This window comes from Phocoena sinus, chromosome 1 (genome assembly GCF_008692025.1).
Source record: "Phocoena sinus isolate mPhoSin1 chromosome 1, mPhoSin1.pri, whole genome shotgun sequence".
Lineage (NCBI taxonomy): Eukaryota > Metazoa > Chordata > Mammalia > Artiodactyla > Phocoenidae > Phocoena > Phocoena sinus.
Window position 1 is genome coordinate 126,720,820 of NC_045763.1, and position 12,856 is coordinate 126,733,675.

At 43.1% G+C, this 12,856-nt stretch overlaps 1 protein-coding gene across 5 annotated transcripts in view; it reads right to left on the reverse strand.

The window, feature by feature from the left end:
* Positions 1 to 12,856, reverse strand: part of SELP (selectin P) — a 66,244-nt gene that overhangs the window by 27,350 nt on the left and 26,038 nt on the right. For all 5 annotated transcript variants that reach the window (XM_032649601.1, XM_032649588.1, XM_032649593.1 and 2 more), the window contains 2 exons: positions 2,489 to 2,579; positions 403 to 789 (listed from right to left, as the gene is read on the reverse strand). In XM_032649601.1, coding sequence (XP_032505492.1) covers positions 403 to 789; positions 2,489 to 2,579 — 478 coding nt within the window. The remainder of the gene's footprint in view (positions 1 to 402; positions 790 to 2,488; positions 2,580 to 12,856) is intronic.

The following is a 12,856-nucleotide window of genomic DNA, read 5'->3' on the forward strand; positions in this document are numbered from 1 at the left end:
ACTGGCGTTCGATAGGTATTAGTTACAACTGTATCTCCTAGAGGCAAGGCCAAGTTCCCTCTCAGCTTACACAGTCTCTTATGCTAGGGCACAGTGGTACAAAAAAGCTCTGGACGTAGATTTTAGGAGACAAATCTCCTGAGCATCTATTTTATCAATTATAAATTAGAAGGGTGGACCATATGATATTAACGTTTCCTTCTGGCTTCAAAAGGCCAGTTTTCTCTAATCCTGAACTTATATTCTTCAAGGTGCTCAATAATGCTGCTTGATTGACAGTTTACTCTTTGTTTTCATGTCCCTGACTTTGAGACTCAATGTTATTGACTCAGGGGCTATATTAACGAACCAGGGAAGGCATTTTTTATAAACAGTCGGATTTCAGAGCAAAGAAGGCCCTACCTGTATAGCACAGTGCCCGCTTTTTTTTCCCACAGGGCTCATCATTCCACTTGCCGGGGGCTGACACACTCTTGATGTAGATCTCCACGCAGTCCTGGTTGTTCTTCTTGTTGTTGGGCTCGTTGTCAGCCCAGTTCTCAGCCTCCTCAGTGAGAGTCTTTTTGGTTCCCACCCAGGTCCATTGATTGTTGATCTTTCGGATCCCAATCCAGTAGTAAGAACTGTAGTAAGGTATGGCCTCATTGAGGTAAGCAATCTCATTTTTATTCTGGATAGCTACTAAATCCGTGTAGTACTTCTGGCAGAACACCCGGGAATAATTCCATGAATATGATTTGTTGCTGTAGTGATAGGTCCACGCTGCCACTTCTTTCTGGTTAATTAGCTCTAAGTAAAGGAAAGTGTGGGTCAGGTTAGCACCCCTGATGAGAAGGAGATTGTGAGCATAAGTACACTTCTGTGTAGTCAGATGAGTTTGACTAGAAGACAAATACCAAAACCATGACCGTTTTATGTCTAATCTAGTTGTTTTAAGGAAAAAGAGTGGTTTCCATCTTTTGCTTGAAAGTATACATGAAGTCAGAATAAGAAAATGCCCTCTTCTGAGGATCCTTGGTATTCAAGAGCTGGAACCATAGGATACCAGAGTTGGAAGGGACCGTAGAGGTCATCTAATCTTCTCCTTTTATGAGTGGAGGAGACATTGAATAATGTGCCCAAGCCCAGAGTAAATGACATGTAAAATGTCTCAATGGCTGCCTCATATCTCCAGGTGCTACCTCTTCACGGGGAAAGTAAGATGCTTTATGATGTGGCACCTACCTGCTGGTCCAGCCTCATCACCCACCGTATTTACTTTTTTAGCAAAACGTTAAGTCCCACTTCCATGCCTTTGCATGTGCTCTTGCTGCTTTTCTGGCTGCCCTGCCCGCTGAGGCGTGGTAACCTTCCTCCCCTACTTTCCTGACTTCTCCAGGTGGGCTTGGTATTCAGCTCCCACCACGACCTTCTCTGTCTCCACCTCCCCTACTGCCAGGTAGTGCAGCATCTGTCTATATGACGTGGGTCGCATGTGCTAGATTTTGAAGCCTGATGGTGGTCTCTTTTTACCCCTGGATTCTTAACACCAAGCACAGAGCCTGGCACTTAACAGGCATTCGCTCCATACTTGTTGGGTGAAACACAACAGGTTTGTGGCAGAGGCTCATTGTACCTCCCGGTTTGCAATCTTACACTTCATCCCACTGCTCTGGGCTGTTTCCCTTCGATAAATTGCTCTACTTCCTCCATCTCTGCTTACTCACTTGTTGAAACAGGGCTTAAAACAGGCCTTTTAAAGGGATGTTTGTGAACTCAAATGAAAGAAAGAATGTGCCCCTTAAAGGTATAAAGGGTATTATGATGCGAGGTATTGTTATCCTAGCCGGTGGGAGCTCACCCCAGCCAGAAGAGGCCAGTTCCCATGTGAAGAGGTGTACAATGTCAGCGATCAAACCTGGAAATGGCTCTATTTCCTGTTTATAAAGTCTTGTTCCTATTCAACCTTCCCTGCTGCCCACAAGAGGGTCGTTTCCATTTGTCCCTCCCTCACAGGCACCTCTGTGGCATTTTTTTTGCCTGAAGGCTTTATTCTGATGTCACCAGGGCTGCATATTGGCTTGCATGGCCTCTAGGCAGTTTTGCCTTTGGAGTTCCCTTCCTCGATAATAAAATATTAAAAACTGTATTTTCTAACTGCATTGGTATAAAGATGAACATATTAGTATTACACACTAAAACATTTTGGGGGGTCCTAGAAGGAAATGATTTTTAAAGAAATTAAAGCATTTTTACGGGTCCCTAAAAGTAACGTGGGCCTGTGTCTATTGAGTCTAATGGATAAGTCGGCCCTGGGTATATATGTGTACGGTCTTCCTGAAGCCTTTTCTACCAATAGGATGGTGTCAGGTGCACTTTTCCTCCAGAAATCTGGTCTTGAACTGTTTTCTAATGCCTCATAACAACCGGCTACCATCCTTAACTTCTCCCATTTGGAGAAGTCACCCTAATCACTGAGGGCCAGGTGAAGGGTTAGCATAAACTTTACCAGAGATGAGGGCACTGAAGCAAAAGAGTTGGGTGGTTCTGAAGACCACTCTCTGAAATCTCCAGTTCCAGATGGCTTTTAGGCACCTGGCCTGCAATAAGAAAAGAAAACTTCCTTTTAGTATCCATGTGCAATCACTGTGGCCAAACAATTCTAGTTAATAATCATGGTATTGAGTTACAATCCTGCCTGTTTCCATTAGGAGGTGGCTCAAGCCTTCTGCTCCCTTTTTATTTCTCACTGCTCTGCTTGAGTCCTACCCCAGTTGGACACTGCACCAAGGCTCAGGACAAAATTCATTTCTTCAATCATTCAACAAATATTTATTGAGTGACTACTTTGTGCCACTAGTATTTGCTTTTCTGACATATTTTGTAATATTTATGTAAATAAACACTGTCATTATTATTATGCAATAATCCCCCTTTAAGAACTGGTATGCCATACCCAAGAGTACTAAGAAGTCACACAGAAACTCCATGATCCATACAGTTGTCTGACCTATACTTTGATGCACAGAGCATCAACTAATTGTGCTGTGCTATGTCGTCTATCCTGCATTATTGACCTATGTTTTCTTTTCTTGCTTTATCATTTCAGCATATATCTATAATATTATCCAATGCTTAATGTATACATGTATATATACATACATATTTAATTTTTATTAATATATGAATAATAAACTTATTTCCCTTGGATCTATAGCAAGTATGATTTCTCATGAGCTCCCTTCTGTTGGGATTTCATCAAATCTAGTAACATTTTTAAAGCGTTTTTAGACAAATAAGTTCTGTAAATGTTCATCCAACACCCTCATGTTACACGTGAAAATACTGAAGGTTGAAGAGTCTAAAGTAACATTCAAAAGGACAGAAGCAGAGCCTGACTTTGAAACAAGAGCCTTTTCCACTTTACTTTCTTACTTTTGTAAACCTCCAGGCTCTCAAATCCATGCTGCGTTGTTGTCGATGATAGAATATGTGACATGACCAAGCCTAGCTGCCGCATCTGTACTCATCCAGAGCTACCCCAATATAACCACCAACATAGAAATTGTGCGTTTGCTTTGCAGCTGAAGCTTTATTGCTCTTCCAGCCAGACTGCTACCCCAAACCCTTCCCATGTAGAAATTCTCAGTTGCCACAGCTGGGCTCTGGAGATGGACGATGTAGGCTGTACGGGGAGGGTGGGTGGTGCACAGTGCATACACACTGTTGACTACAGCCAGACCAGACAGTGAGGGGTACCACACAGATCGGTGCAAGCCTCCCAGACAGCGGGGTTATCTTTGTATAAGAAGCCTGGCACTTTTCCATCTAGGAGCTTCTGAATATTGGCTTTAATAAGCAGGCACATTTTGTGTTCTTATGAACTAGGACACCGATCAACTGGCCTCTGCAGGACCTATTATCAAACACTGGGAGTATCATAATGTTATGATTTATGGTGCTGTTTATTTGCACAGGAAGCATGGTAATAATCCCTTAGCGGAAACTTAATCCCATGGAATTCTCTGTGGATTGTATTATATCACCAGCTATTATTAGTACCATATTCCTATTCAGTACCCAAAGAGTACCATGCCAGGTTCTGTAGCAGAAATCTTTAAACCAGAATGAGCCTGGCTTCCCAAGGGGTACACAGACAAGGAAGATTTAAGTAAATCTGTGTTCAGATTCTCAACTCCAACATGTGCACTTTCCTAAAACCAATCTGACTACAAGTGTGTCCTTCTCCCATTTTGTAAAAGAAATCGTACCTTTTATAACTTGACTCTTGTTTATCATTAGGCCTTGCCTCTGTATGTAAAAAATCAGTGGGTGTGCCAAACAGAGACCATCCAAAATATTGGTTTAGATCTTGACAACTTGAATGCTTCAAATGATAGTGTAACAAATCTGTTTCAAGTCCAGGGGTTTCCATTTCTCTCCTTGCATCAGCTTTGATGAAGACCCACTTAGGTTGTCAGATGCTAGACCATTGACTACATGTTGATAATACATCACTATGTAATTTGGGACATGAAACTTGGAAGGAATTCAAAGAATTGAGAGACATTGCTATAATAAGCTTCCATTTCCATTTACTTAGTCATATGAATAAAAGTCCTTAATGCTTAAAAATCCTCAAAAAACGAAATTTAGGAATAGAATTGATGCTGAACTTGTTTGATTGTATCAATAAATAATATTCATACAAGGTTACATGAATAGGGAAAAAGCCCCTCTTCTCATGTAGAGATGCATCTTCAACGGCATTTTAAATAGGGAAGTTTAAATTACTCATCAAAATTTGTAGTATGTTTATGCTATTTTACTTAAGTGTGTACTAAAAGTAATTGTCATGGTAACTCAGTCAAAAAGGTGAAAAACTTAGCAGAGATTTATGGTTTCAGAAAATTGCATCTTTTACATTTCAACTTAATTATGTTTTTATTTGTGTAAAGAAGTATGATATAGTGATCAATAAAATGAATTAAATTCTGTAGAGGAAGTGAAATAGAAATAGGTATTAAAGAAGAGAAAATGAATAATATAAAATTCCCTATTATTAGAAACTAGTTTATGTTTTTTTAAGTGATAAGTGTTGTCAGATCACTATGTTTTTTTAATGTGATAAGTGTTGTCAGATCACTATGGTATTTTATTCCATTGGACAAATTCTAGGAAATGATGTTATATTTATTTACTGTAAAAGGCCAATCTTTATAATGTACTGGAAATTCCATCTTTTATTTAAAAACTTATGATGAAAAATTTTAGCTCTCCACTTAGAAAGGTTCAAGAGGTTATTTAGTTTTTCAGGATTTTTTTGGAGGTACAGAAGCAAAACTATTGCTGGTGAAGAGCACAGCAGTGTAGCCTAATGAAGAGGACCTCAATATTTGCCTTTGAAACTCTACTGCGTTTCTTCTCGGGTAGATTGGAGGAGGATCGCAGTGTTTTTAATCTAGTGGTGCTCTTCCTGTGCCCTTAGAAAGTGGTTTTCTTCCTGTAGAGAGTATTTCTAGGGGTTTCTCTGGCTTTGGGACCAGCTCAAGGAAGTGTGTTGGGACAGTGACCAGGTGAGGCTCCTATTTCCCTACCTCCATTCCCAACTCCTCCCACTATCCCAACAGAGCTGTTTTATGTTTTAACTTGTTTGTTTAAACTTTTCAGTATGGTTTGGTTTAAACAAAATAGAGAGAGAGAGTGCTAGTTTTGAACATTTTAAGGTTTTAGAGGACTGGTAAGTGCTTCTGATCAAGACACAATATCTAAGAAAGGAAAATGCAAGTCATTGTGTGTCCCCGACTTTAATCTGACCATACTTTTCTGTTTTTAAAAATCAAATACCAAGAATCACCTCTCATAGAATGTTTGAGAGCTGTAGGAAACCGTAAAGATTACTCCAAATCAATTAGGCATTTCTCCAGCATTCTTCAGCAGGTCTTTTGGACCATGGATGCTCAAGATGGGACCACCATCACTGCCTATCACTGAGACTCAGCGAATTTAGATGATTTGCCAAAGCTTCCGCACTGGAATGTATGTTGGGTTAAGACAGTGATTCTTATTTTCGCAGAACTCGTGTACTCCTTTGAAAGTCTGATAAAAGCCATAGTCAGGATTCTTTTTTTAAAAAATTGCAGGCTTGGGCTTCCCTGGTGATGCAGTGGTTGAGAGTCCGCCTGCCGATGCGGGGGACACAAGTTCGTGCCCCGGTCTGGGAAGATCCCACATGCCACGGAGCGGCTGGGCCCGTGAGCCATGGCCGCTGAGCCTGCGTGTCCGGAGCCTGTGCTCCGCGACGGGAGAGGCCACGGCAGTGAGAGGCCCGCATACCGCAAAAAAAAAAAAAAAAAAAAAAAAAAAAAAAAACTGCAGGCTTGCCACTTTTTAGACAATTTCAGAAGGTTCATGGACCCCAAGTTCAAATCTCTGTGTTAACTGTAAGGCAGCACCTTGACTCATTGGCAACGGACAAGGGTTTTGTGTGTGGGTGTGGAGGACGAATGATGCTTAAAAATCTTCATTCGAGTAATAATTTCCCTCTGAAACTTCCTTGGGGTGGGTAAGCCTTCTCACATCTGCCCCTGCTCTCAGTGTCATCTTTAGGACAGGGGTCTACATTGGTGAAGAGTTAAGGACTCTGTCCTGGTGTTTGTTACTAAACAAGTTAAGTGTTGAAACACCAGGAAATGCCTCTCTAGAGGAGCAGCCGTGTGCTCTGCTAATTTTTACTTTAATGTTCTTTGGCAACCTGCTTCAAACTGGAAGTCACTGGGAAGGAGTCTGAGATGGGGTTATTAGAATAACATCCTGTGCTTGTGTAAACCTTCATGAAGGCTGCTTTGCACCGTGGTAATCTTTAATTTTACTTTTCAAATAACTAAAAGTGATTGCAGGGTGAAGAGAGAGGCAGAGACAAAGTAGAAGGAGCCAGAAGTGTTTTTCCCTCGACCTTTGCATAGAAAGAGGTAGTAAATGCCAGTAGGAATCCCATGGCTGCCAGCATTCTGGGTGGCTTATAAAGTAGGCAGGAATTGTACCATAGAAAGGCGATGGGAGGGCGGAGTCAACATGGCATACTATGAGGATGTGGAATTCGCATCTCTGCACAACTAGGGCACCTACCAGGCACCGGTGGGGGACCACGGATACATAAGGGGACGGGAGGAACCCCCAGCAACCGGGTAGGACATGGTGCATTGGGGGGAGTGTGGGGGAGGAGTGGAGGCGGGACAGGACTGGTGCCCCTGCGGGGCGGCTAGGGGAGGGGAAGGGATCCCACACCCGAAGGGGGAAATTGGGGGACCATTGGGAGGGCAGAGGATCAAAAGGGAGCATGGCCAGTTTTCCCCTGCCCACTTGGGCCCCCGGGAGCCTGTTGAGATCCCAAGCCTGATCCTCTGCCCACCTAGGCCCCCTCCAGCCACGCGGGTCCTGAGGGAGTGGGAGGGAGGGAAGGGGGAGCAAAAGTAAAGGCCAGACCTCCGGGACCCGGACCCCTGAGGGGTGGCTGGGGGAGGGGAGGAGTTCCTACACCCAGCGGGACCCACCCACGGTTAGGGGTCCAGCGGGATGGGGGAGACCCTGGGAGGGGGACGGTGGTGGAGGGGCGCAGAGGGACAGAAGGGAAAGCAGCCAGAGCTTTCCCTGTCCACACAGGCACCGCGGAGCCTGTTGGGCTCTCAGACCTAATCCTCTGCCCTCGGAGCCTCCCGCAGAGCCCAAGACCCGCCCCTACACCCCCACCCAGGGCCCTACCTCTGCACTCGGAGACCCCCTCTGAGACGCCCTCCAATGTGCTGGGCCTAAACCCCACCCACACACCCTCACCCAGGACCTTGCCTCCAAACTGGGCAACTCCACACTCCAGGGCTCCACACTCCCCTTCCGCACAGGTCCTAAGCAGAGGCCCCGCCCCATGCTTGAACTCGCCCTGCTTAGGCCCTGCCCCCAAGGCCTTTTCTGGCTGCATGGGTCCTGAGCCTAGGCCCCGCCCACCCCTAAGGGGTGCTACTGGCACAAAAACAGAAATATAGATCAATGGAACAAGATAGAAAGCCCAGAGATAAACCCACGCACATTTGGTCACCTTATCTTTGACAAAGGAGGCAAGAATAAACAGTAGAGAAAAGACAGCCTCTTCAATAAGTGGTGCTGGGAAAAACGGACAGCTACGTGTAAAAGAATGAAATTAGAACACTCCCTAACACATACACACAAATAAACTCAAAATGGATTAAAGACCTAAATGTAAGGCCAGACACTATAAAACTCTTTGAGGAAAACAGAGGCATAACACTCTATGACATAAATCACAGCAAGATCCTTTTTGACCCACCTCCTAGAGAAATGGAAATAAAAACAAAAATAAACAAATGGGACCTAACGAAGCTTAAAAGCTTTTGCACAGCAAAGGAAACCATAAACAAGATGAAAAGACAACCCACAGAATGGGAGAAAATATTTGCAAATGAAGCAACTGATAAAGGATTAATCTCCAAAATTTACAAGCAGCTCATGCAGCTCAATATCATAAAAACAAACAACCCAATTCAAAAATGGACAGAAGAACTAAATAGACATTTCTCCAAAGAAGATATACAGGTAGCCAACAAACACATGAAAGAATGCTCAACATCACTAATCATTAGAGAAATACAAATCAAAACTACAATGAGGTATCACCTCACACCAGTCAGAATGGCCATCATCAAAAAATCTACAATCAATAAATTCTGGAGAGGGTGTGGAGAAAAGGGAACCCTCTTGCACTGCTGCTGGGAATGTAAATTGATACAGCCAGTATGGAGAACAGTATGGAGGTTCCTTAAAAAACTACAAATAGAACTACCATACGACCCAGCAATCCCACTACTGGGCATATACCTTGAGAAAACCATAATTCAAAAAGGGTCATGTACCACAATGTTCATTACAGCACTATTTTCAACAGCCAGGACATGGAACCAACCTACATATCCATCAACAGATGAATGGATAAAGAAGATGTGGCACATATATACAATGGAATATTACTTCAGCCAGAAAAAGGAACGAAATTAAGTTATTTGTAGTGAGGTGGATGGACCTAGAGACTGTCATACAGAGTGAAGTAAGTCAGTCAAAGAGAAAAACAAATACTGTATGCTAACACATATATATGGAATTTAAAAAAGCGGTACTGATGAACCTAGTGGCAGGGCAGGAATAAAGACGCAGATGTAGAGAACAGACTTGAGGGAACGGGCAAGGGGGACGGGGAAGCTGGGATGAAGTGAGAGAGTAACGTTGACATATATGCACTACCAAATGTGAAATAGATAGCTAGTGGGAAGCAGCCACATAGCACAGGGAGATCAGCTTGGTGCTTTGTGTCCACCTAGAGGGGTGAGATAGGGAGGGTGGGAGGGAGGGGAGGCTCAAGAGGGAGAGGATATGGGGATATGTGTATACATATAGCTGATTCACTTTGTTGTACAGCAGAAACTGGGAGGGGAGGCTCAAGAGGGAGGAGATATGGGGATATATGTATACATATTGCTGATTCACTTTGTTGTACAACAGAAACTAACACAACATTGTAAAGCATTTGTACTCCAATAAAGACGTGAAAAAAATTTTTTAAAAAAAGGTGATTCTGTTCTCCTGTCTATGTTGTAGACCACAGCCTTGCACTTTTAGAGGCACAACCTACGGTGTCCCTCCCTAGACCCTCTGTCCTCTGCCTAGGCCCTGTCTGATTTCTCTCCTTCCTTTACAGTTCAGTTTCTTAATTTCCTTGCCTCCCCTTTCCTCTCCAGGCCCCAGTCCCACCAGACTACACAACCGCTCCTGCTGAGTTTACCCCTGACTCCTAATTACCAAACCCGATGAAATCTTTCCATCATTATCTCCCTTGACCTTTCTGCAGCAATAAATATTACTATTTCCTTTTGCTTAAAATGCTTCCCTTGGTTCTTCTCTCGATTCTTTTCTGACATCTTGAGCAACTGTTCCGAGTCTTCTCTTGAATCCACATCAGCCGTCTTGCAGAGGTAGAGATAGAGATTCCCCTGGGTTCCTACTTCCCTGGCCCTATTCTCTTATCACTCTTCTGCTTTCCTAGGGCCTCTTTATGGTCGTCTGTTTGCCAATGGCTCTCCATCAGCATCTCCATCCCTGACTTTCCTCCTGAGCATGAAGTCTGCAATCCAAATGCAAAACAAACATAGGAGCACACGCAGCTGGAGGCAGCTGCTGGCAGAGGCTTCTCAGGGCAAGGGATATGACTTACTCATGTCTGAATCCTAGCCATAATAGAGAGCAGATGCTTAATCCTTAATAAATATGTTATAGATGAATGAATGAATAAGTGAAAAATGGCAAGGGAATGACTGAAAGTAAGACAGGCGTGCTGAATGGGAAAATGTTGAAGAAATATGTGATAATTAGAACTAAGTACAGTATGGGTACAGCAGTGATCGTATCAAAGGTAAAAGTGTATTATGATTAGGTAGAAGAGTATAATATGGCTGTGCAAAAAAAAAAATGTTCTCGGCACTTGGTCTCATTCTCTTTGAGTATGAGAGAAACAAGGGACATGATGGCTCACATCCCATGTGAGAGAACAAAGGAGAAGGACTCACTTAAACTCCATGCGGGTGGCAGATGGGGAGAAGTGGAGGAGAAGTGGGGGAATCAGGACCTATCATACCTGGTGTGTCTCAGGAAAGCCTGGAGAAGCATCAAATAGTGGCAGCTCTTAGAAGAGGGAGAGGTGAAGGCAAATTCCATGTAACTCTCTGGAGTGGGTGTGTCCCTTTGAAAGGCTCCAGCACCGAAGAAGGCTCATGTAAGGGATACATGTTCTTATGAACAGACAGTATCACTGGCCCTGAGCCCCATAAGCTACCTGCCCACAGAGACCTTGAAGTCCTCCATCAGGTGGGACCAGGGAGGGAAGGCCAAGGATCCCTTCACGTCAATCTGCCATCAAATCCTATTGACTTTACCTTCTGATGAGATACCTGGCCATTCTGCAGATTTCCACTTTATTGCTGCAGCATTAATTCAGACATTATCATTTCCTTCCTGGACCAGAGAAATCATCTTGTCACTGGTCTCTTCTCCTCAAGATTACCCATCTCCAGTTCTTTATCTCTAATGCTGTCTGAATGATATTCCTAACACAAAATCTGATCATATTGCTTCACTACTTAAAATCCATCAGCCGTTCCTACTCCCTGAGCAGTACATACCAGCTCCTTAAGATGACGCTGTGAGGCTCTTCAAGGTGAGACTTCTTCCTACTTGTCTAGTCCCATCTCCTGCCGTTACTCCTCAATTACACCCTGCCCCCACCACAATTCTACGGTGCGTTTATAACACGACATCTTGTACTTTCCAGAATGCACAGTATGTTCCCCATGTTCTCTTTATGCCCAGGGCACCCTCTCCTTCTGTGGATGCCTAGCTCTAAAAGTCCAAGAGTCTCCTCCTCAAAGGAGCCTTCCCTATTACCAATCCCTTCCTCCCCACTCCAAGATAGGCACGCCCTTGTTATTGCCTGTGTTCTTTCCCATTATTTATTTCAATAACTATCGATTTATTAAGTGCCTACAGTGTGTCAGGCACTGTTATAGGCACTGGCAATTAAAATGATAAAAGAAGACACGATTCCTTTCCTCATGAAATGTACATTCTGTGGAAGACAGACAATGAAACAAACACCAATATATACACAACAGTACTGAACGAGTAAACATAAAAAATAGAAGACAGTGATAAGTGCTAGGTAGAGAATTAAAGCCAGGTTATGTGATAGAGGGACGGGCTGCTTATATTAGACAGGGAGGGAGGTCAGGGAAGACCTCTCTACCAAGGTGGCATTTAAGCTGAGAGCAGAATGACCAGAAGAAACCAGTGAGAAGCAGGAGGAAAAGCATTAAAGACAGAAGGAAATGCTAATGTGAAGGCTTTAAGGTGGAAGGAAAATGTGGAGTGTTCAAAGAACACTCAGTGTCGCTGGAATGGAATGAGCAAGGGTAGAAGAGTATGAGATGAAGCTGGGGACGGATCACTCTGGGCTTTAGGAACTAAAACAAGGGGGTGAGGTTTTTGTTCTAAGTGCAAGACAAATGGGGTAGCAAGTAGATTTCAGGAGAGGTAGTGATGTGGTCTGATTGCTGCTGAAAATTGGGAAGTCCTAGAGGTTAGTTGAAAAGAAGTTGTTCTGGAGTCAGATCTTTTGAGTTGGAAATGACAGTTCCAGAAGGGATCCAATTGCCAGGGTTTTGAACAGAGAAGCGTCCTGAATAGATGCATCTAACGATGGTGTTTCTTTTTTGTAATTTGAGGTAATATTATAATCTGTAGTCTTTCAAATTAAAAAGCAGCAAGTCTACAGGTGGTTTTAAACAGATGATTTCTTTTCAACATTTATTTACATATACTTCTAGCACACTGCTAGGTGCGTGGTAGGGCACCGAATAAATATTTGCAAACATTGGATATCATAATATCTACAAAATCAGTTTGTTTTATCTTAGAAATTTCTTATGGGAAAGAAAGGAAATTAAAGGGGGTCGGTGAGAATACAAAGAGGGAAGGCAGATATGAGAGTCATTGAAGAGACAGAACTATACAACTTGTCGGTGGCAGAGTCTAGATTTTCAAGCAGTACAACTGATATCATATTATTTCCCTTAAGTTTATGGGTGATGGTGGTAATATAGCACAGATATTAGTGGCCTCAGCCTAAAGGCAGAAAATGAAGCAGTGAAACAAAGAAGTCTATAAGCCAAATAGCAAATAGAAATAAAGACAGGAAGAGGAGCCCAGGACAACATGAATACTAAGAATCAAAGCATATATATATATATACACACACATATAT